The following is a 23,167-nucleotide window of genomic DNA, read 5'->3' as shown; positions in this document are numbered from 1 at the left end:
GAATGGCAGGAGAGGAGACCTATGACTGTGGAGAACGTGTCTTTGTACACGGCATCCTGGGTTGTGGCAGTGCCGATTCCCTCTAGATTTGCACACTTTCCTTTACTTTGTCATTTTGGGGAGCCAAAGTGCTTACTTGCTTCGAAATTTAAAAGCTACAGACCAGAACATAGACAACACTAAGCTTTTCTAAAAATTGACAGCTTCGCAGCCATATTGACGCCACTCCGGGGGGGCAGACCGGATCAGTGGTCTTGATTCATGCCGGTCCTGCAATGGAGGACGCTTGCAGCGCCAGCCTGGACCTGGCATTGACAGCTGCTAGACTGATTAAATTAAAGGGAGCATAGCGGGCCAGTCGTGTCGTTGACCACCGTTGTGCCAACCAACCAATCATGCAACAAGATTCTATTAACCCGGTAAAGCGTAATTGCTGAAGTTTCTTAGCTATACAGGCAATCCGCCGGTGAAGCCGATCCTAAAGCTGTACGCCATAAGACCCTTATGTGTCCCTGATTCGTCTAGTTCTAGGTCCACCACGAGCTCCGCCTCACGGAACTATTTACCACTCCGAGATGCAGGGAAAGGAGAGTTTGAGCACACTTCATGTCAATAGCCCGCTAGGTTACTCGCTCCTAGCTACTACGAATTTAATCAAATGCACAAAAACCCCCGGCGCTTCACTTTGGCTTTTGGGAAACTGTAGCATCGAATCAAGGTTTGCCAGGAAAGACCGCCTATACAACTCAAGTAAACAACAAGGCCACCGTGAAATAGAAGAACCCCTAGAGCTCCGACTCTTCGATAATCAAACACATGTACCAATCAGACACAACCCTAGTTAGACGCCCTTCCCCATAACGCACCCGGAGTCACCCCAAGAATCCCCGCCCGACACATTCCTTCAACCCAGAATCTCAAAGTACCGGAGCCTACACCCATCCAAACACCCCCATCACACCCACCAAAATAGCCCACCTGCCCACTAAACTCCAAATAATCATAGAAGGCCTAACCATCCACACCATCTTCTCCTTCCACCAAACTCTCAACCTTGTCTCCTCCCCATTCCCAACACCCTCAACCCGAAACGGCTCATGCTCTCTCAATTCCCACGAACTAGCTCCCACATACCCGGCCTAATTTACGCTTAAAAGTTCCCCAGTCGACATGTTCCGGAACCCGTAGTAGTCGTCCGAGGCGGACTCGATCAGCCAGCGCTGGCAGTTGGCGTTTGCCCAGGGGCGGGTTTTGACGTCGTTTCCCAATGCCATTATCACGCCTCCGCCGATGCGGTGAGGGGTGGGATGGGGGATTCCGAATCCAATGTGGCCGTCGTTGTGGGCGTTAGGGGTCGTGGCGTGGGGGGAGGTCGTGGAGAGTGAGTTTGTTCATTATTGTGCAGTTTTGGCGGGTGCTTTGGGTACTAAGGGGGGTTGTTGAAGTTATTGAGAGGTTGGGGATGGTTGAGGTTGAGGTGCCTGATATTACTCCGTAGGTGTACAGAGGTTGATGGAGGGAGGGTGGTGAAGGTAAATAGTTGAATCGGCGAGGCTGACGATCCCAGCGCTTAGAACTTGGTATGATGGAGGGGCCGAAGATGCTAGTTCATTTACTATGATTATACGGAGTAGCTCTTGGGTTTATGTTGTTGCTATGAATATGCAAGCCATTTTCATTATAGCGGGTTATGTCTGCCCTGGAGTTGTTTCAGAATATATCAATGTCTATACCCGTTGCGTCATCTACTTCGTTAGATATGCAACAGTTACAGCCCTATTGGCTTCGGATGCCCCGTGGTGTTTGTAGTCTTGCGTCGCCTTCTATCTCCACTCTCATATTCTCCATTTCCTCCATTTCGTCATCTTCGCCCCAAAAGTCCTTCAGATCTTCTACTCTCCACATTGTCGCCCATCCGGTCTCTCGCTCGATGCGAGTCAGCGTTTCGATGATAGCCGTATGTTCGGAGTGGTGAGACATGGCTTTCCCGGCGAGCCAAAGTGGCTGGAGGGCGTTTGTCCAGCAGCCGCTGATCATTACATTAGTATTGTCCAATCAATAGAGGAATATAAACTCACTGATGGGTATTCGAGGCCGAGATAGCACAAATCTGCCTCGCATGCCAGAGGACAGATTTCTAGACCGGTTAGTATCCGACATAATCTTGCGAGAAACAAAAAAAAAAAAAAAACATACCGGCCGTCCAGAAAGAGAAAGCGTCTTCGGCTTCCGCTGAAGTAAAAGCAATGCGCAAGTATGATACAACTGGTTCCCAGAGACTGGACACATTAGCACCTCTCCGAGATGGAGATGATCAAGAACATACTAGCAGCTCCATTCCCGTACAAAACCGTCGGAAACGGTCTCTCTTGCCCAGTTCCTGCTGTGGCCGGTATCGTGAAGATGGACTTCATCTGGTTCGGTCGGTTATCGTACCACTCTTCCACGCTATCAAAAAGTCGCTTCCACCGGTGCACGTAGGTGTCTCGGTCATCTGGGCTTCCAAGATATCGACACGATACACATGATGGAGGTAGCTGGGAATTGGGATGAAAGAGAACGCCCAGTGTCTGTGCGCATAGGTACACAGTGTAGTTTGCGTACGTGTCGAAGGCGGATAAGTTGGAGGCTAGAAAGAGCTGGGAAACCTCCGCTGGACTCATGTCCTTGGGGATCCAATGGTGGATGGGGATGATGGTTTCTTCTTCAGAGATGAGACCACCGCAGACATCTGATACATTAGACCAATGCTGTGTGCATGAGAGGGTGGTGTACTTACCCATTCTTGCAAAGCACCAGAATAGGGCCTGTTCCTCTTTTCCCGAGAATCCGTGGATCTCGGCTGCCTGGATGAGGAATGCGCATCCGTCCAGATGTCGACGCCATTCTTTGGGGTTGCCTGTGGCACGTTAGCTTTGTTTGACTAGGGAAGGTGGGAGGTATACAGCTGAGCATTTCCAAAACGCATAAAATCACGCAGGATGCTATGACTGGTGTTGTTTTGCTCTCTAGTTCGGGGAGGAGGAGGTGAATTGCTTCCTGGTACAGGGAAAGACTCTCTGATTGGGACTCCTTATTCTGCTTCCGCTCTATCTGGCGTGCCGATAAGGCTAGGATAGAATAGCGCAGATGGGGGCAGGTTTTAGCCATCTGGGGGAATGTTGAAGCAAAGTGACGGTGGTTATCGAACATGTCGAGCTGATCGGTCAGTAAAGATTTCGAAGGCAACCATGGGCAGCAAGACAGCTACATACCCATAGACAAATTTCGTTGAGATAGTTCTGCCACAGCACATTTTCTCGAGCCGGCGAGAGCTCAAAGTATCGCCTCAATCTTGAGTAGTTATCTCCCTGATTCATCTGCAACTCATGGGGGGACACTGCACCAAATTCTCTAACCGATGCTGGCGAACTACACCGACTAGGAATGTCTGGCCGGGCCGTCCAGAGCTGTCGGTTCCGCAGCGCGGTATGAAGCGCCTCGTAGGCAGACCCGGGAAGAAACACATCGTTAGCAAAGTTAACTGGGTCGGAGAAGACGCTGTGGTCAAAGAGAGGCGAGGCGATTCCCTGGTAAGGCTCGGGGGCCGTTGCCGGGAAGGATGTCGCACTGCCGGAGAAGTTTCGCGGCGCGGTAAGCTCAGCAACAAACTCTGGGCTGGAGTGCATATACGGATGGTGAGACGAAGCTTCCTGGGGGTAGTGATGTGGAGCTTCGTTGGCAGTGTCATCGTTGCGGCCTCTCTCGCCCTCGTGGCCGCGAATCTCCCTAGACGGATAGAAGGAGGCATTGCTAGATATAGAAGGGGACAAACCCTGATTGTCACACGGATTATAGTCGGGCTGGGGTAGTTGGGCCTGACTATGATCCGGATAACTAACAGGTAGCGGCGAAGGTGCTGAACCCTCCTGTTCTGTCCCCCGCTGGAGCTGTGCCGATGGCGCTCTTTCAGACTCCTTACGAGCACGCTCCTTTCGGGTCGATGGAGGATCAACGTTTAATATCTACCCGATTAGCTAATTAAGGCTGGTATCATGATTTGTACCGACCTTGAATTTACTTTGCCGATTAATCCGGCCAACCGGCTGGTTCATAGACGGATGCCCTGGCTCTAGAACCTTGATATTGGCCTCTCGAAACGAGCCTAGTACGCGCCATTGGCACTTTTCGCCCCGTCGTCTGCATCCCGTGCATGTCGGCTTTGACTCATCGCCTGGGGATTGTGAGCTCTTGCACCTGCGTAAGTAGTAATGACTAGATTATACGCACATTTCCGTCTACGTCTACTGCAGTTAATGCAACCTGTTCGAGTACGTTTCCGTGGAGCATGGCGCAAAAATTCTGTGCCCTGGTGAATCGTAGTCATTATGATTGAGGTGATAAGACCATCATACGATGAAAGGGATAGACAGACTATATTTACTCGAACAAGTAAATTGGGGCCGGATGACCCATCGCGTAGATTCCCCAAAAAGGAACTGATAACCGCAGCTAGTGTTTATCACATTCCATTAATGTGGGGGGAATTTGCGGGGGTTAAATTAGTTCAAGAAATATCTGCTGTGGCGAATTTTCTTCAATGACAAGTACATTTACCCGGTCCTCTTGACCATACGTCTCATATATAAAACTCCAAACCTAGGAAAAAGAAACCAATTTCTCTACATGTTGTGCGCCGGCACTCTCTAGATCCTTCTCTCCCACGCGACGAACGGGGTCGCCTGCTATTCCCATCGATGGGTGCCAGTGGAGCTTCACCTTCTCGCCGGTAAATAAGCAATCGATTTGCTCCAGCGTGAGATTGCGCGTCTCGGGATAGAAAAGGTAAATGATAGGGATGAAACAGAAGTTGAATACTGTTTACATTAGTCACTGAGAACCTGGGTAGTACTGGAAAATGTAGAACATACCTGCGAAGTAGACATAGGTGCGATATCCAATGTTCGAAATGCTCACCGGAGTGATTTCCACCACCAAAAAAGTGAAAATCCCTAGATTAATTAGCGTAATACCTCCCGAAAACGGCTCGAAGGGACATACAGTTGGTTGCCGTAGCCAATGCTGCCGATCTGGTACGAATGGCCAACGGGGAGTATTCTGCGGGCACTGCCGAGAGTTAGTATATAAATCCGATCTATATAACAAATGGCGAACATACAAAGCCATGGGATGGCGAGTAAACCAACTGCGAAGAAGAAGTTGAAGAGAAATAGCATCACAGTGGCCACCAGTCCCGCCGCGTGGCCGCCATCATACACTGTACCGGCGAGTATAGCCATGCAGGCGCACTGCCCGATAACAGCGAAAAGCATCAGCTTCCGCCGACCGAGTCTGTAAGGGTTAGCATGAATAGCATTTATGAAGGTGATACCGAGCATACCGATCAATGGTCCATATGGGGATAAAGGTCGACAAAAAGTAAGCCACGCCGTTGAAGCCTGCCAGCAACAATGCCAAATTGTGACTCATTCCAACAGACTTTTCAAATATAACGGTATTATACTACTCAAATCAGATTCAGATTCTCCCATAATTGAAAAGGGACTCACATATGTGATCAGATTCACGCCAGACAGTTGTTGCATCATCTGCCCACCCATGCCCAGAAGTGTCCGATGCAGAAACTTCTGGGGACCGTTCTTGAAAATCAGCCGGAAAGATCCCTCCTCAGAAGCAGACTGTTCCTCCATAATGGCTTGTGTAATTTCTGTAATATCCTGGGTAACCACCGGGTCATCCTCGGTCATGCTGCGGGCGTTGGGCTGAATCGCCCATAGAATACGGCGAGCTTCGCTATGGCGGCCATGTCCAATAAGCTGGTTTTTGTTAGTTAGATAGTGAAATACTAGAGGAGACCTACCCATCGAGGCGATTCGGGCAGGGAAATGCAGCCGATGAATGTGACAATAGCAAAGAGGATCTGGAGAGCTATGGGAAAACGGAATTGCGCCTCGTTGGCAACGTAGCTCATGCCATAGTCTATGCTGTCAGAGCTCGTTTGGGAAGTAAAATAGAGGCAATGCCGAACTTACCGACCCAGTACGCAGTCATAACCCCGAAGATATTGATACACAATTCGATGGCAAGCTAACAAGTCAGCCCAAGCCAGAATACATGCTGTAAGTGGAGACCTACTCCTTTTCCCCGACTTTCAGCCTTACTCAGCTCGGAATGCCAAACCGCTGTGCAACGTTAGCTAGTCCACCAGAGTCAAAGGCAGCCACCCAGGGAAGACACGTACGAATAGTACTAGTGTTGAGACCGTTCCCAATGCCTGCCACGATTCTGCCCACTATCATATGGGGGATACTGTAGGCACTGGCTTGGAGAGCAGCGCCTATTGAGAGGATCACACAGCCCGCCATAATACACATTCGACGTCCCACTTTCTCACCCCAAATTAACGCCGTGATGGCACCCAAAAAGCAACCCTGCGACAGTCAGTCATCGTTTGCCCGAGGAAGATGTCGACCCACAATCTCATAGATGGCGACCCTGGTACGTTGTTAGTCTCAGCCGAAGGATGATGCTAGGTAAACTTACACAGTTCCTTGCAAAGATGAACTACCATGGCCATTAGCAGTGGTGTCAATTTCAGGGAATGTCCGAACAAAGGCATCCCCCGACAGGAGACCTGACATGACGCCTTGGTCATAACCGAAACTGTTCAGTCAGTATACAGTATTGGAGCCCGATAGTACAAACATAAACTCACAGAAGGAAGCCACTGCCTGCAGTAGCCGTAATGGCCAGATTCAGCGGCCGTCCCACAAGGAATGTCATGATTGCTGCTACTAGTATTTCACTCCGGGCGTAATGCGTGTGAGTTTACCATAGAGAGCTACGCAAGTCTCATGGGACAGCATCTACTTTTATATTTACGACTACGACTGTACCCCGAAAAAAAAGCCGGACGTCATAGTCTAAACCATCCCGTGTATTTTCGTTTGGCAACAGCTCGCGAATTGCGGGGGCCCCGGGGCTAAAGGATCTCGGGGACGCAACATGGAAAATAACACATCAGAAGGTTAAACCCTCGTGGTGTTTTCTTCTAGACCTTCAGCTTTATCCTTTATCACTCATGCATTCTACGGTCCTAACTCATGGCCCTACTTCGAGATCACTTAGTAAATTATGCCCCCCCCCCTCCCTTCTGCATATATCAGAAGAGCTAAGATCACTGGATAGTACATGGGGGCGAGATACCGGGGACAGGCGTACCTGGTGCCGTCGCCGGTCAACTTCCGGGGCATCGGCAGAAGTCTGGGATCGGTACCGAGCCCTGGTTTCCTATTCGGGAAGTCTTTAGCGCCTACAGAGAAGACCCACTCCTCCATCCCCAGACTTTGCCCCCATATTACCCGTTCTGGTCTGCATATCCGCCTGCTGTTGAGATACCTCCATGGGTAAACACACGCATCGACGCGGTAGCACAGTTCCCACACCTAACAGTGTACCTGATCATCGGTTGGTGGAGGAAGGGTTTTATGTGGACTTATGTTGACAGAGACTGCTCGAGGAAGACATTGAAACATGTACCCATCCATGTTGGGGTCGAATGTCCTACTGGTTTGGTTGTAGATAAGCGCCGCATAGCAATGCTGATCAAACATATATATGATGACCTGTTTTTACCAGTCGGTCGCTGTTCCAGACACTGCAATCTCTTAACATAAACCCCAACCCAAAATGGCCCCCTCCGCAGTCGCCCCCGAAAACTCGACCTCCGACGTCCCAGAATCCATCCAGAATCCCGCCGTGGCTCGGACCGGAGACCTTTTTTCACTCGGCAACCGCACAGTTGTGATCACCGGAGGCGGTCGCGGACTCGGAGTTGTCCTTGCGGCGGCCGTGCTCGAAGCCGGCGGAGATGTAGCGTGTCTAGATCTCCTGCCCGCTCCAAGCGCAGAGGAATGGGCTACCGTGCAGAAGCTAGCTTCTGCCCGGGGTCTCCAAGCTACATATACACAGTGCGACATCACAAACGAGGAAACTACACAGCAGACCCTCGAACAGATTGCCGCCGAGGGGCTGAGACGGAATATGCCTCTGCGTGGAGCGATCACCTGTGCCGGTATTCAACAGATGGTTCCTGCGCTGGATTACCCGATCGACGGATGGCGGAAGATGCTGGATGTTAAGTACGTTTGGTTGAGACAACAGAGGAATGGATGCTAATTGCGACAGCGTGATTGGAACTTTCATCCCGGCCAAGCACTGCGCACGCATCTTCAAGGAGCAGAAAACGCCTGGAAGCATGGTCATGATCGCTTCTATGTCTGGTCAAATCGCGAACCGCGTATGTCATTCCAACGGTCGGATGTTTAGACTTTGCTAATAGGAGATGCGTAGGGCCTCACATGTACTGCCTACAACTCTTCCAAGGCAGCCGTTCACCAGATGTGTCGCTCTGTTGCGCAGGAATGGGGCCAGTATGGTATTCGTGTCAACACTTTGTCGGCTGGTGTACGTTTTGAGTCTTTGCATCCCTCAGTTACTCATGCTAACACGGCACCAGTACATCCGCACAGCTATGACTGATGCTCTTCTGCAGGAAAAGCCGGAGGTCGAGGAGACCTGGATGCGTGGTGCGCTACTAGGCCGCTTAGGTGTCCCTGAAGACTTCAAGGCGCCGACAGTATACATGCTGGCCGACGGCAGTGGATTCATGACTGGAACTGACTTGAGGGTTGACGGTGGACACTGCGCTTCTGCTTAATAATTGAACGAGGCCGCCTCAGAATGGCATACTTTGGCGTTTTATTAGATGGGTAATGAACACTAGATAGAAGTTGTTTGATAGAAAGGCAGACATGAGACTAGTTCATATATCTTCTTCACTTTACCTGAAACACATTGACAATCTTAGTCCATATAGTTATAGTCATCCATCAGTGGGCTGCCTTTTTCACCTTTGATCCAATGAGTATCGTTTGTGGCCATTGTCTCTCGGCGATTTCGTCGAAGGACGGTAAACTACGAATCTATAGATATAATTTAGTACGAGAGAAGATCGGGGGAATTTTGTTGCCTCAGCGCCGTGCGGCCAGGGCAAGTGAAGATTTGTTGAGGTTGTCTATGTTGGTATAGATATGGCTTTTTTTTTTTTTGAGTTCATTGAATATGCTCCTCTACGCTATTTTTCACTGTTACTTAGTGAACGGGGGCCTGTAGAGCCTTAAGAACCTTTGTATGGGCTTTTGTTTCCTCAGACCTTTCTAATTTAGACCTAAGGCAGTTGAATCTACGGTTTTCCTCTTACCGAGATATTTCTACAGAATTCATATGCAACAATGATATATATATATATATATATATCTGGACTACTCTGCATAGGTCACTTGACTACATACTCCGTAGTCTTCGGTGACGGCGAATTACTAGAAGCGGTATAGCGTGCCTAGTTGGGGAAAGCGCGTTATTGAGGCTTGGCATCATGGAGCGCGGTCTATATAGATGGCGTCCTCGCCCACCCACCTCCCCTCGTTGCTTTCCCATCCTTTGACGCCGTGTCGACTCTGTCCAAGTCGAGCCATTTTTGCCATTGGGCCGGTCTCTCCGTGCTCTGCACTTCGCCACCCCCTTTTACTGCAGTGAGTCAGGAACATTTCGCATCGGGTGCCGGCTACAGATAGGGGGACTATCGGTCACATGACAAAAGAGGGCAACCTTTAGCAAAATTAGGTGTTGCAAATGCAATCGAGAGGGTCGGTAAAATCGAGAGGGGCGATCGAGAGAGTCGATTTCTTGGGTGAAGGGCCGCGGACAATGGCTTCAATTTATATGCCTAAATTACTCACCGTCGTTCCTTGAGCCGTCTTCTAACTTAATCGATCTTTTCTCCTTTTAGCTAAACAGGAAAATGCAACAGAGCTCGACGCGTAGAAATTAAGTTATAGCTTACAAACTAGCAAATATTTAACTATGAAGTAGCTTTATATTAGCATCCTTCTCTCCTCTCTTTTTCCCGGATTGTATAACGCCGCTAAGTACAACAATATTGCCCGAGCTCTTTCCATTGTCTTTATATTTTTCGCTATATTCTTAGCCGTATAGAGATGGTATATGTACAAGAAGCAGTTTTGGCTTATCAGATAATGTAGCAGCCAAGTCTTAGACTATATATTCGGGCCGATCGTCGTTTGTATCGGATTGGCAGTTGCTTTAGTATTAAACTGTACCTTTTAAGGTAAGTTGATTGAGTTTGGTCTATCTCAAGCGGCTACTAACTCTTATAACACAGTACTACTCGACGCTTAAAAAGGCTGCGTGGGCAGAACCCTCTGTCCTCATCTGCATGGAACACCTCTGGGGTTGAGGAGACATTGCTCGTCAACTAGGGTGGTCAGACATTATAAAATGATGTATATGCTTTATTCCGGTACTATAACTATCTTATAATAGCTTTAGCAGCGAGTATGTGGAAGAAGTTCGACGTTGATTCATGATTGTTGCTGATAAATATTAGGAAGGAAAAGTGTCCTGCGTAATGCTCAGTAGGATCAAATGTGATTTTCGGTGTACTAGGAAGCGCTTCATTCCATGCTGCTGGTAGCCCGGATGGGTATTGGTCATTCTATCGTGTAGGAACTTGTAAGACTCGATGAGACCACCTCCAGGGGCATCTATCTCATGCTCTCTCTGCTTCGCTTAGCCGAGATCACATACTGTATACTCCAGACTTCTGTTACTCTTATTCGGCGTACAAATAATTGGTCTATATCCACCGATAGAAGACCTTAACATCACAACGTACCTATCACTAGCTGCGTTGGCAATATTTGGTAGCGTACTGGTCATATTTGTCCACACCATACGACTCCCCATAAGTGGAGGAGAATTGCAATGACTGCTCCAGAAAACTCTTCCATCTCTATCCGACCCCGGAGCCTTCATGGTCCAAATTGTAGTGGCATCAGCTTCCGCTGTTCGCCCAGTAGGTGGGGAGCAATAAGGAGACGTCTGGGTCATACTGTGAGCTACCGCCTGGTTACCTATAGATACCTTTTGCAAGACATACCTTTCGACGAAAGTCATAACAGCCTCTGCTGTTTACCAATAAGGGCTTAAATAAGAACCCCGCCAGCCGTACTGTAATGGCACCAGCTACTGCTGTTTGCCCACTATGAAGGGGGATGGGGGAGTTTTCTGGATGGGGAGTTTTCTGGATTGGATGTCGAGCATCCAGGCTGGTTGACAGTGTCTCTTTGAGCGCTTATCAGACGATGCTTCCTGTTACCTAAAGCGAACCCATGTTCTCAGCGATGAACAAGCCTAGTAGCGTCAAAGACCTTGGAAAGATAATGGACAGACTTGATTGAAGTTGAGGATTGGCATGAGGTTGCATGACTGAAGTACAATGTAAATCTATGGGCGGAGTATATATAGACGATCTCACGGACTAATTCACTGCAAGAATAGACCGAGTACAGGAGAATCCCGATGCCTATCCTGGAACCCTAGTGGATGTGTGATCATTAGTTAATAACCCTGTAGAGTATTAACCTAGGTTCTCCTTTCTAGATATGCATGTTAACCAGCTCCAGGCTTATGGCAAGTTACTAAAGAGTTAAATTTTAGTGAATGACTACTAACCATCACTTCACGGGAATTGAGGATTCAATCATTGTATTAAATTATTTTATCAAATTCATTGTAGTTACAACGTAGTAAGTATGCTATGGCAAGCTTACCGATATGATGTCAGTATGGGCTTGGTCATACGGGAGTACGGTAACTGCTAGGTACCTACGTAGGTAAAGTGCCTTCGTTACCTACGTACCTAGGTCTACCTCCTACCAGGTACTTGCCTAACAGGTAGTATCATGTCACTTTCCCATCATCCTCCATGTCTGCCTAAGTGGGATTGTGCCCTAAAAGCTTTGCGTAGCCGCCTGCCCCCCGTTAGCGTCGACGTCTACCACTTTTATCTCGTTGAAGCTACACAAGTTTCGCCCTTTTGCTTAAGCTTCCTCGCGGTATCCAGCAAAAGCTGGTGCGGGTTTTGTTGTGATGTCGACACTTAGGTCCACCACCAATAAGCGCACCACTCGTGCCTCCACTAAAGACAGATCGGCCTCCACAGGGCCTGCGGACGAGCTCCTCGACTCGGAGCGGCACAAAATAATTGCCCAGCTGTCAGACTATATCGGAGATCGGAAACTTGCTTCGACGGGATGGGCCCTCCTTTGGTTTACGGATCTCGCGATCCTGAGGAAATATCTCAAATCGTGTGAAGATAAGCCAGGGCCAGCTATTGTGGCTGGCATCTTTGGTCGGAGTGAGACGATTAAGGATATAATCATGTCCTGTAAGCGATTTAATCGGTCATACAAGTAGGTACGAGCTAATGCAACACCAGGGAAGTGTCGGCCTAGAGCCTCATGGTCTTCTGAAGAGGGCCCAGAAGAACCGGGTGTCGAAGAAACCCCAAAGAAGCGCCAGCGTACTTCGAAAACCACGTCGAAAATTCCCACACCCGCTGGCAAAACTCCTGCGGCGGCAGTAGGTTCTCGAGTAGAAACGAAGCAGCCGACTGGCCGTAGCGAAGCAGCCAAGACACTGGTGAGTTCAATTTACATGCCTAATGATATAACCGTGTCAGTTTCTCACCTACCTATCAAAGTGCAAGGAACGAGATCATCACGCTTGTATTCTCACCGGGTACCGTGAACCGCTAGAAGTAGCGCATATCTTCCCCTACAGCCTCAGCCAGAGGGAAAAAGCAGAACTCGATATTTTCTGGGAAAATTTGGGAATGTACTGGAGTACGGAAAAGATCAACAAGTGGAAGGAACAGGTCTTAGGCTCAGGTGGAACTGAGATCTGTCCAAACTTGATGTGCATGTCCAACCTCGCCCATAAACTCTGGGAAACAGCGCGATTTGCCCTAAAACCCTTGTCTATAAGCGAGGATCAGAGGGTTCTTAAGGTAAAGTTCTACTGGATGTCGATAAACAAGTTCTCGGACAATATGTCGTCAAAAAAAGCCCCGAGTCCTTTCCCTGATGGCCGCCTGTCCTCCATTAAGGTGGAAGGCAAACACAATGCGAAGCTTTTCAATATTAACACAGAGAAAGCACTGCGCTCCGGAGACGTTCTTACTTTTAAGACCGATGACCCAGTCGGTCATCCCCTCCCATCGATGGAGCTACTAAATATGCAATGGGCTCTCCATCGAGTTCTTGCTCTTAGTGGTGCCGCCGATGCAACCGTTGAAGATCTTGATCCCGACCCAGATAAGCTGCTCTGGGGGCGGGACCCGTGGGAGATGAATCTAGAGGCAACCGACGAGGACGTCGAGGAAGAAATGGTGGACGAAACGGAGAAAGAAGAGGAACTACCGAGTGTCCCTGATGAAGAATCTTGGGACGAAGTGGTCGTGGAGGCCCCCAGATTTAGGGGTCGGACAAATCCTTCTACCGACGAGAACTCCCCAAGCCGCGAAAATCGTCTGGGGTCCAGTCTGCCCAGATCCACATATGTTCACCATATGGATGAAGGGGAGAAGTTGAGGCAGGGGGAGCAGGCGGAGCAAGAGGAGCAAGAAAGCTCACTTGTTTTCAGATTCCGGGGTACCAATATTCATTAGACGGGTGTCTCTTCAGATGTGTAGCTACAACAATTTCACCAATACAGTTAGGCTTCTTTAAGCGGTATACAACATAATTCAAAACCACCAAAGAGGTAGGTGTAAGTACCCTAGTAGGGACTCTGGCATGTTAGGCAGCTCGCTGCGGAGTACCACCTTGCAAGCGCCTCTCCTCCGTAAACTTTCTCATCCACCCTTAATATCTTAATGTATTAAGTTCAATATACTCAATATACCGATCATTAGACTCCGCCAATTCATCGAGTTCGATCTCAAAAATACAGGGCCTAGGTAGGTACACCCATGAATTCGGCGATGATGATGATAGCATGGCAGACGCGGTACTAATTTGAACCTATGGCATTTTAATATAAAGTGGTGCACATGAGTTATCTATTTCCTATTGCAAAGCCTGTCTATTGATCCATCAATGTGGATAGCAATCACCACATGCAGGCTTAATGAACAGACCCTACTCCGTCGCGATTCAATATTTAACAGATCCCTGTAGGACACACCCACAACTGAATGCCTGAATATAACCTAGGGGCCTTTATGAAGTTAATCGCACGTAGAATGGAAGGTCGTCACAGGCCATGCCAGTATATAGCCACGTGACCGTGGTCCTCTAGCCTCATCCAGCAGTTATGAATATGATATAACATCTCAATGGGCTGGGCGAGTCCATAATCAGGTCCTTTTGGCCCAAGAAATCCGACGGAGAGTTCAGCGCGTCTTAGGTATCGCGTTGGTTCCTCAGGCCGCACTCCCTTTGTGGTGTGTGGGGGTCCACGCCAATGAAGCTAGTCCTAATCTGGACGGACCTCTATATCAGTCTTTATGAAACCCATATGGTCCAAAGCCAAAGGCGTGACCAAATAAAGAAGGCTAGGAAGCTACTAAAGAAACGCGAATACTCTCCTTCTAACGTATGCAGACTCTAAGGATTGAGGAGATAGAAACTCCGTAGTCAGATATTACTATCAGAGCAAAGAACAGGGATAAATCACAATGTGAACTCGGCCTCTTTTAGTTGTTGACCCCTTTATCTTTCAGGGGTCCGGATCTTTTTCATATCCCCGAACAATTGAGAGCAGGTGTCCGTGTCCTTCTAGTGGGTGATCACAAGCAGTTATCACCCCCTGTTTTTATGCCAGCCGGGGAAGCAGCCTGGTCAAAATCTGCTTTTGAGCGTCTGATCGACAAAGGATACCATCAGACCCTTCTTAATATCACTTATAGGTCCTATAAGGACCTATATGAGCCGACCTCAGTGGCCTATTATGAGGGCAAGGTTGATACCTTCCGGAATCAGCCTAGCAGAGACCTGAATATTACCTCAGCGAATCCGCGGACAGTCCAACTTAAGATGACATGGGCTCTGCGGGGGCTCTCCCATTTTCTCCATCTTCCCCATATTAAAGGGGATACACGGAAGGATCCCTCGGGATCACTATTCCATGAGCAAGAAGCCGGACTTGGGGTCTACCTAGCCCAACAGCTTCTCGCCAGACGTATCGGGAGCATTTTAATCATGGCCCCATACAGAGCCCAAGTGGCCCGAGTTAACCGGTTTTGGGACCAGAAAGTCCCTGAGGTCAAGCCCCGCCCCAGGACCCAAACTGTCGATGCGTCTCAAGGTTCGGAGGCCGAGGTCATAATTGTGCTGATTACACGTAATCATGGCGCCCCCGGCTTCCTACACTCGACCAAGCGGACCAATGTGATGCTGCCTCGGACACGTAATGCCCAGTATGTTATCGGCGACTGGGACTGGCTCGGCAGCGAAATCATCAAGAAAGACGCCGCCGCATTTTTCAAATACCTGGATGAGGCCGAACGTCTCGTGGGGAATGACAAGTATGCCGTTGACCCGAAAAGGGCTAGATAATGTGATGTATTCTAAAGGTATTGTTTTTATTTGCGAGATGTCCCAATTCATATGATTATATCCAACAACCCGAATCAACTCAGGGCGTGGGAACGACTAGTAAGATCCTGGAACCTGTGGCCAGCGTATCAGCATGACAAACGAGGATAAAGGAAGGGAAATAGCTTGATTCTTGAGGAGCCGACCCTAAATCCTTGATATATATATGTGCCAGCTGGCTGCTGTCCAAAGAAGTATTGCCCATGATGCAACCAAGTGTATTGGACTACATTTGGAACCACTGTCTAGGCACAGTAGAGACATCACTCACCTGGTATGCATCTTATATATACGATCTGTGGTTGAAAGGACGAGTATCTACTCTGCAATAAGAAAATCAAAATCAACCCTAACATGAGCCTGATTCACAAACCGCATATACAACCCCCGATATCCCCGTCTCGCCCGTCTCTCCTGCACAACAACCTCTTCTACAAACACCCGCTTTCTCGCCTCAATCCGCGCCGCTAGCTCCTCCTCCAAGACCTCCAGTGAGAGCTTCCTCCTCTCTATATTATAGATAATCACATTCCCCGTCTATACAACCCTAAACGGCGACTCGGGTAGCCCCGACTTTGGCGAGATATGCAGCACGATCGTGCCCCCCGCCGTCCCTGACATCCGCCTATCTAATAGCTGTAGTATATCCGGCACGCCCGCGGCGCCTAGCCGTTATAGGATCGGGATTACCCCCACCTCCGGCATGTCTGGGTTCCCGACGGGCCCGATATCTTTTAATACTAGGACAGAGTCGCGCGTTACGGGTCGCGCGGGGTTATTGATACGCTTAGCTAGGTTGGCTGTGTTGTCCAAGACGACGGCGGGCCCGGGGTAGGAAAGTAAACGGCAGTCTTTAGACGCGGAGGCTTTTATAACAGCGCCGTTTAGCGTAATATTCCTGTAGAGCACGACGAGCGAGACGGAAGGGTAAAGCGGGTCGGAGAGTAGGCATATAACAGCCTGCGACAGAAATAAGGGGCGGAATAGGGCGTTGTTAAGGACGGCGTGAGGCTGTGGCCTATAATAGTTGTTAGGAGGACACCATTTAGGCAAACTGATAGATTGATGATCTCTTAATCCTAATCTAGGAGGAGCGAAGCTCCATACACACTGATATGTTGTAGGGGGTTCTCGCCTGGTGGGGCGCTAGGCGTATTTAGGTAGGTGAGGTGCTGTACTGACAATAGTTATAGCGGAGATGTAGAGTAGCGGGCGCAGCGTGCAAAGCAAAGCAGGTATACCGCCGGCATTATAGAAGTCGGTCATATAGTTGTCGCCGCTAGGTTTAAGCTAGATTAGAAACGGAATTTTCTGGCTAATTTCCTTGGATTATCTATAGGATAATTAATATTGGGGTAACGGTTGGCGGTGGCAAGTAAGTATATAACGGCGTGAGTAGACCCGCCGGATAGTCTAAAGGACTATAATAGCGTTAAGGAAGGAGGCCTTCGAAAGGATAGTCTATAGGGTTTATTTAGATAATACGGCCGCCGGTCTCCTCTGCGATCCAGATCCTAGTAGATAATAGTACTGGCGCCGACGCCCCGCGCAGAGGCATTATACCCAGCGCCGCGGTTAGGCAGGCCATGGTGCTGGCCGTGCCCATAACGCCGCAAGTACCGATCTAGACAGCATCAGTAAGCGCTTAAGCGAGGGAAGGGTGACAGGCAGGATGTACCGTTGGAGCCAGTTCCTTATTGACCGCGGCGATCTCTTCAATATCGAGGTCTCCCGCGCGGTATACGGCCTAGTTATTGCGGCAGTCGGTGCACGCGCCGATGCGCTGGCCGCGGTTGCTGCCCGGCATCATGGGCCCGGTAATCAACGGCAGCACGGGTTTGTTTGCGGAGATACCGCCTATCAACTGCGCGGGGACCGTTTTATCACAACCTGGGGTTGTCAGGTAGGCTCTTTACGCTAATATTTGGTGTATATAGATGGGTTACCTCCAATTATGATACACGCATCGAGCGGCTGCGCACGAATCATCGAGGCACTCCTTGAGAACTTTAAATACATGAGACCCATGGTGTACGTTATTAAGCGACTCCTGCCTGCCAGATTTAGAGGGACGATCCGTCAGATAATGCATAGGTACTATATTCGCCTATAGAATTAAGTGGTTTCCAATACAAATATCTAAGAGCTGCGTCGAAGAAAGACCGCACTCGAACAATGACTATGTAGCTTTTAGTCTATATGTCGTCAGGTTTTTCCGTTTGCTATGCGTCACTTCTATAGCCTGCCTAAAATGTTTGAGGCACCAACACGCAGCGCGGAAAGACCACGCTTTTGTATCTAAAAGCCACGCACAACCATGGTCTTTCCGCCGTCACCGACAGTTACTCCGTAAACTGCCATTGCCTTTCTGATATGTGGTTACTAGATGATAATACTTGTACTACAACCTATTTATCAAAGTAATGTGCAGAGTGCCCAATATAATTTCGCATGAGTTATAATTACTACCAAGGCAAGATGCCAGTATCATCAATCCTTCCCTTCCTGAAGGACAGGATACCGGACTACCCCTCGACCCAAAGCCCCATCGACTAGCGCGACAGAATGCGCCGCGAAAACAAAAAGTCCACAGAAGAGTCATCTACATTACCCTCATTATCTCGACGGATCGCAATGAACGGTCCCGGATGCAATTCGCCCACTATTCAAGGTCAAAGGCGGGGACACAACGATCTCCAGAGCCAAGACAGGGATCTACGGGGGAAGCAGACACGTTCGGAACAGGCCCATTATAACGACTTTACGGGTTCGTCGACACATTGGCCTTTCAGCTGTCTACTCATCAGAGGCGGAGAATGCAAGCGATGTTGTTCGAAGATCGCCAGACATACAGTAGGCATGGGATTGTAGGCATATGTGGAGCGAGAAGATGTCTATCATCTACGCAACAGGTAGTTTTGACATTTTCTTAGAGTATGAGCATGAGAGGAGACCTGGTCGTGCTGTAGGGATACTGGTTAAAACAGGTTGCGGGCCAGAATCCTAGCATTGAGGAATGGGGTGTATGCAACCTCATATGATTGATGTCGTACACGGTAATATTAATAGACACAAAACTACCGCAAGGGCGAACATCAATGGATCCCGAGGGATTTCTTTGGGAATAGACGGAAAGGAGAAGGGATGAAAGGGAGGCTAAAACTGCCTCTCGGGCTAGCAGACAATCCCGCGATTGGTGAAGCTGAGTGAATAGTCCAATTAACCGAGCAATAATTCTTGGGAGAAGGGGGAAATAGTGCGTATGTACTCCGTCCACCTGCTACAATCCCGGGCAAGATTTTCAAGGGGACAATACCTGCTCAGGGGCAATCAAGGGATAGACCCATGTCCCCTTTTTTGAGCCCTGGCCCCCTTGAGCTTAACCCTTCATTCTGTTTGCGCCTTGGATGTTGCCCGTGTCCAGCATGCCAGCGCGAAAGGGAGACATTCCTATCCAACTGGCATTCCCCGCGTTGCTATGGGATATAAGCGTAGTATCCCCGGTAACGTAATCTGGTGGAGGCGAAACATTTAGAGAGAGAAACAAGATTAATTGCATAGAGTACCGAGTAATAACTAACTACCTTACTCTACCAAGTCATGTCGCACACGGAAATTCCAAGTGGGGGGAGCCTAAGAGACTATAGGGGAAGTGGAGAGATATTAACTACGGTATAAGCCAATGAAGGCAGGGCCTCAGGTGCCAAGACTACTTTAGTCGTCGTAGCTTTGAGAAACGTCAAAACTTCAAATGGGGGAAATTTCACAGCATCAGTGTCAATCATCGAAGTCATACGTCCATAGGAAAATGTCCCAGCCTGTATCTGGTAATATCACTGCTGCCTAGACCTTATACTAGTAATTTCTATGGAATTGGGTCTGCTGTGCCGTGGCATAGGGGTTAGCTTGCCACGGGACAGAAGGGAAAGCGTCTACGGATTACCTGAAAATCAAAAAGTGAAAGTAATAAAAATGTTTGAGATCAGTCAAAGGAAATAGCGTTTACGAATATAGCATGGGTTGCACAGAATACAATCGAGAGGTGTTTGTAACTTGTCCAACATGGTAGATAGATATATATGTCCAACTCCAGTAACGTCCGCCACAATACATATAATATATATTTCCCACGATCACAACATGTATCAAGATGAGGATCTACCACATCTAGTTCTGTCCGACATCTCCTGGGCGTCATGATATATCTAATAAAGAAAGCAAATACATTGAAGACGTATATTTTATTATGCCTATTGTAATAATTGTAATAATGATTATTTAAATGGCAAGTCTAAATGCAAAACGGATCGTATATTGATCGTATATTGATCGTATATTGATCGTATATTGATCCTAATCTAGACTCGCTCGCCCAGGAAGTGTGGCGCAGGCAGGTTGAGCGAAAGAGGCCACGCCACAGGGTTAATTGCCCGGGGCGATCTAGGCAATGCCCCTGATTGGTTCCTCAGGGGAAAGCATCAGGAATGGATGCACTGGAAATAGAAACCTGGAATGCATGGGGTTGAGAAGTCCGCGGACCAGTGGATAATTCACGCTGTCAGGGCCCTGAACCAAGTTCTTCCAGACGGTGACTTCCGTTGAACCCCCTTTTGTACTCACGACAAGATCATTGCCATTACATTACTGCATTATCACCTCAACTCAAAAGGAAGGTCGTCATCGATCCTTCCCAAGATGGCTTGAGGGCTGAAACTTCGGAACGTTACTGTTTCACTCTTTATTACCTGTTCATCTGAACGCGGTGTAACCCTCTGCGTGGCTCCTTTTTTTTTTTTCCCTTTCTCTCTCTTCCCGTCCTATTCGGGCAAAGACTTGCGGGGCCACAGGTGATCATACTCTCTACAACTGCTCTTCCCTATATCTCCATCTACCTATCGATTAAATCTATCTCTGTATCAACGACTTCTCGTACGGTCGGCCTGCGACGACACCCCACAAACGATGGCGCCCTCCGCACTCGCCTCCCTCAGTACACAACTCCCCTGGAAAGATGAAAAGCGCACTGGATCCTCCAGAGGCCTGAACGGCGCCCCCGAAGCCGAATCGCTCGTCGCATCTCCCGGCCCCGTCGCTCAAGATTACGATCCTACGGTCGGCGCAAAGCCTTATTCACCCTTTTACCGCCATGCGACCCCCTCCATCGCCGCCATGGAGCGACTCAACGCACCGAACAAAAGCCCCAACATTCGTACGAGTGACTTGGAAAGTGGATGGCGACCATCCGATGACTCAGCGAATCGCCGCTCCTCGAAGCTCTGGGCGAACAAGAAAAGACATTGTGACTGGCTAAGGGGCATGACGAGGGGTCAGAGAATCGCGGTGAAGGCGGCGATTGCCATCTTGACATTAGGCACGATGGTGGGCATTGCTTTGGGAATTACATCTGCTGTTGGGGGAGGGGTGTGGAAGTCGGATCACCAACAGGGGACGATCGGATCTTGAGGGGAAGTGGGGGGGTATGTGTTTCCTGCTCGGGAGAAAAGTTAGGTCTGACGCCGATTGGCAGTGCCGCTGGCGATATGCCAGTAATTGCGTGCGGATTCCACAATACGTTAAACTTGCTCCCCAGGACTGGCTAATATAGCGGTCCTGCTAAACTGATTTCCCGGCACACCGAACAAGGGGCGACAAAAAGGGATGACAGAACCACCCTGTAGCGGGCGTGCGAAAGGGGGATTGGCTTGTAAAGGGTTGGTGCTGGAGCGGCCAAGACATTTTTGTACAGACGCGTGATGTTCGGCCGTGACAGTGACTTTTTGCTTCAAGCGTTGCGCGCGAGAGAAGATTTAGTCCACAGTCGAGAAATACGATCGACTCAATTATTCTTAATGTGTGGGCCTTGTGGCCTGGCTCCGTAAAGCGTGCCTGAGGACCGGTAGTCGGTTGCCTGGCGGAAGAATGTCGGCCCCTGGCACGTGACCCACCACTGCTACAAAAAGCGCGCCGCGGCGCATTCCTTTGCGAAGTTTTTCTTTTCTCTTCATTACATCGAAAAAAGCTAACAGAGCCTGCCACGACCGTCGTCCAGTCTTTATCCCACGGCGACGTGTTGCCTTCGGTCTACGGACTGATCGGCTCTGGAGAACAAAATTCCTTGATAGGAAGTTCGCCTTTCGTTGGGTCTTCTTCAGTGAGGGCGATGAGGGGTGAATGTCGATGACGGGAAACATCTCGACGTTTAGAATGAATATCTTTTAGTGTTTCCAGTGAATTAGAAAGATTTATTTGGGCTCAAAACAGTGTCCTTTTTTGAAAATCCGTAGTGTGTCCGCGTCCATCCAAGCGTAACTTCGGATATCTGGGTGAGGCAAAAAAAAAAAAAAAAAATGGAACAAGCGGGAAATGTGTGTGCACCACGTGCCCAGTCACACGTAGAGGCCCAGATGGTCCAACCGGTCATATTCATTCGTACACCTGCAGACGCGATCTCTCAGCTGTCAACAAGACAGTCTCGATGTCCAAAGGGTTAGACTACCGCCACATTACCCTTCAGGCCTAATATGATGCAGATCCAGTCCCCTGGAGAACAGGGGTACACATGTACCAATGGCCTCTTACTGAATCAAGGCAGGTTGAGCATACCGGCCCCTTCAAGCCCTCAAGAGTCTGGAATGCTAAACAACATAGCTCTGAGGCAATAGGATCACGTCGTACGAGCCAAGATGGAAGAATCAAGGCTTCGGTCTGGCGGAGCCCATTCCTCGAGGGCATTCCTAACTCGAAAACAATCCCTCTGGGGTATTTGTTTGTTTCGCTACAGGACATACCAGGGGCCGATGGCTTAACGTTATTCTGGTGATAAAAGGGTCAACACCATCCTTCCATGTCAAACAGAATCGTGAAGTCAAAAGGTCGAATCGGAAGTCTATCCTTCAGTTACTTTCTTTAATTGCCGTTTGCCTTTTGGCCCTTTCGCCCATCGTCACTCCTTTAGTTCGCCAAAAGGAATACCCGGTTTAATCAGTAGTTCGAAAAGGAGAAAAACAACAACGGTAATCAGGATGAAGGGACTTCAGAATGGGATCCCAATCGCCGTGCTCGCCGCGATGGCCAGTGCCCAAGGCATCGGTGGATCTCATGGAGTAGATATCGGCAACGATGCCGCGCTGGGTTTTAGTAATGACGTCTATAGTGAGGTTAACGCCTTCTCGAAGGACGACCACTCCACGGATATTGACACCAACACCAACATTGTCACTCCACCACCTCCTCCCCATGTTCGTCCACGTGTCCCGGCCCATGATGGTCCCCATGGCCATGAAGGTGTCCAACACGAGCGTCGTGGCAAACCGGCAAGTCTTGTTGCGGGTCCTGGCGGCGCGGACATCGGAGATGCAGCTACCTTTGACTACGTGACCAAGGCTGGTACCAAAGTGAACAGCGAGAAGGTAGATGATCATCATATCGATATCAACGAAGAGGAGGACCTTACTGTGCTCCCCCCTCCTCCCCCGCCACCAAGGCCCCATTTCCATGCAGCTCATCCCCCCCTTTCTCATGGGGACGAGCACAAGGGACATGATGAGCATCAGCAAGGCCATGGAGAGGCGCATGGCTCGTATGGCGGGGAGCAAGGCCATGGTGATGAACATGACTCGCATGGTGGGGAGCAAGGCCATGGAGAG

At 49.2% G+C, this 23,167-nt stretch overlaps 8 protein-coding genes across 8 annotated transcripts in view; 5 read left to right on the top strand and 3 right to left on the bottom strand.

Annotated features, from left to right (window-relative positions):
• Window positions 1-1,678: 1,678 nt before the first annotated feature.
• Window positions 1,679-4,386, bottom strand: BDW43DRAFT_258395 (Zn(II)2Cys6 transcription factor). Its single transcript, XM_032039971.1, has 9 exons — window positions 4,270-4,386; window positions 4,050-4,213; window positions 3,255-4,004; window positions 2,946-3,198; window positions 2,780-2,899; window positions 2,327-2,731; window positions 2,197-2,279; window positions 2,079-2,137; window positions 1,679-2,029 (listed from the first exon to the last, which is right to left on the bottom strand). The coding sequence occupies exons 1-9, from the start codon at window positions 4,364-4,366 to the stop codon at window positions 1,777-1,779; spliced, it is 2,184 nt and encodes a 727-aa protein (XP_031906362.1). The 5' UTR covers window positions 4,367-4,386; the 3' UTR covers window positions 1,679-1,776.
• A 252-nt stretch (window positions 4,387-4,638) lies between these two features.
• BDW43DRAFT_305302 (sugar porter family MFS transporter) lies at window positions 4,639-6,783 on the bottom strand (the record flags this gene model as incomplete). The annotated part of the gene is made up of 13 exons (XM_032045770.1): window positions 4,639-4,856; window positions 4,911-4,991; window positions 5,041-5,106; window positions 5,159-5,331; window positions 5,381-5,502; window positions 5,550-5,816; window positions 5,861-5,979; window positions 6,033-6,087; window positions 6,136-6,182; window positions 6,242-6,431; window positions 6,477-6,495; window positions 6,544-6,663; window positions 6,716-6,783. The coding sequence occupies 13 exons, from the start codon at window positions 6,781-6,783 to the stop codon at window positions 4,639-4,641; spliced, it is 1,545 nt and encodes a 514-aa protein (XP_031906361.1).
• A 900-nt stretch (window positions 6,784-7,683) lies between these two features.
• On the top strand, window positions 7,684-8,792 carry BDW43DRAFT_317696 (oxidoreductase, short chain dehydrogenase/reductase family). Its single transcript, XM_032048565.1, has 4 exons — window positions 7,684-8,141; window positions 8,188-8,299; window positions 8,353-8,466; window positions 8,519-8,792. The coding sequence occupies exons 1-4, from the start codon at window positions 7,690-7,692 to the stop codon at window positions 8,717-8,719; spliced, it is 879 nt and encodes a 292-aa protein (XP_031906360.1). The 5' UTR covers window positions 7,684-7,689; the 3' UTR covers window positions 8,720-8,792.
• Window positions 8,793-12,012: 3,220 nt separating this feature from the next.
• Window positions 12,013-13,591, top strand: BDW43DRAFT_295930 (HNH endonuclease signature motif containing protein; the record flags this gene model as incomplete). Its single annotated transcript, XM_032044138.1, has 4 exons — window positions 12,013-12,026; window positions 12,072-12,230; window positions 12,367-12,445; window positions 12,605-13,591. The coding sequence occupies 4 exons, from the start codon at window positions 12,013-12,015 to the stop codon at window positions 13,589-13,591; spliced, it is 1,239 nt and encodes a 412-aa protein (XP_031906359.1).
• A 1,150-nt stretch (window positions 13,592-14,741) lies between these two features.
• Window positions 14,742-15,482, top strand: BDW43DRAFT_305299 (AAA domain-containing protein; the record flags this gene model as incomplete). Its single annotated transcript, XM_032045769.1, has 1 exon — window positions 14,742-15,482. The coding sequence occupies one exon, from the start codon at window positions 14,742-14,744 to the stop codon at window positions 15,480-15,482; it is 741 nt and encodes a 246-aa protein (XP_031906358.1).
• A 357-nt stretch (window positions 15,483-15,839) lies between these two features.
• Window positions 15,840-17,549, bottom strand: BDW43DRAFT_295929 (uncharacterized protein; the record flags this gene model as incomplete). The annotated part of the gene is made up of 9 exons (XM_032044137.1): window positions 15,840-16,028; window positions 16,065-16,157; window positions 16,212-16,532; window positions 16,704-16,811; window positions 16,944-16,982; window positions 17,053-17,145; window positions 17,200-17,268; window positions 17,356-17,411; window positions 17,468-17,549. 9 exons carry the CDS (start codon window positions 17,547-17,549, stop codon window positions 15,840-15,842), a joined length of 1,050 nt encoding a protein of 349 aa, XP_031906357.1.
• A 2,481-nt stretch (window positions 17,550-20,030) lies between these two features.
• On the top strand, window positions 20,031-21,115 carry BDW43DRAFT_258385 (uncharacterized protein). The gene is made up of 2 exons (XM_032039970.1): window positions 20,031-20,998; window positions 21,049-21,115. Exon 1 carries the CDS (start codon window positions 20,484-20,486, stop codon window positions 20,982-20,984), a length of 501 nt encoding a protein of 166 aa, XP_031906356.1. The 5' UTR covers window positions 20,031-20,483; the 3' UTR covers window positions 20,985-20,998; window positions 21,049-21,115.
• A 1,428-nt stretch (window positions 21,116-22,543) lies between these two features.
• The window catches only part of CweA (putative GPI anchored protein), a gene marked incomplete at both ends in the record, with an annotated part of 3,739 nt that continues 3,115 nt past the window's right edge, over window positions 22,544-23,167 (top strand). The window contains one exon of the mRNA XM_032044136.1: window positions 22,544-22,735. Within this exon, the coding sequence (XP_031906355.1) occupies window positions 22,544-22,735 (192 nt within the window). The remainder of the gene's footprint in view (window positions 22,736-23,167) is intronic.

Source organism: Aspergillus alliaceus (assembly GCF_009176365.1).
Source record: "Aspergillus alliaceus strain CBS 536.65 unplaced genomic scaffold BDW43scaffold_1, whole genome shotgun sequence".
NCBI lineage: Eukaryota > Fungi > Ascomycota > Eurotiomycetes > Eurotiales > Aspergillaceae > Aspergillus > Aspergillus alliaceus.
This window is presented reverse-complemented; position numbering and strand designations above follow the sequence as displayed.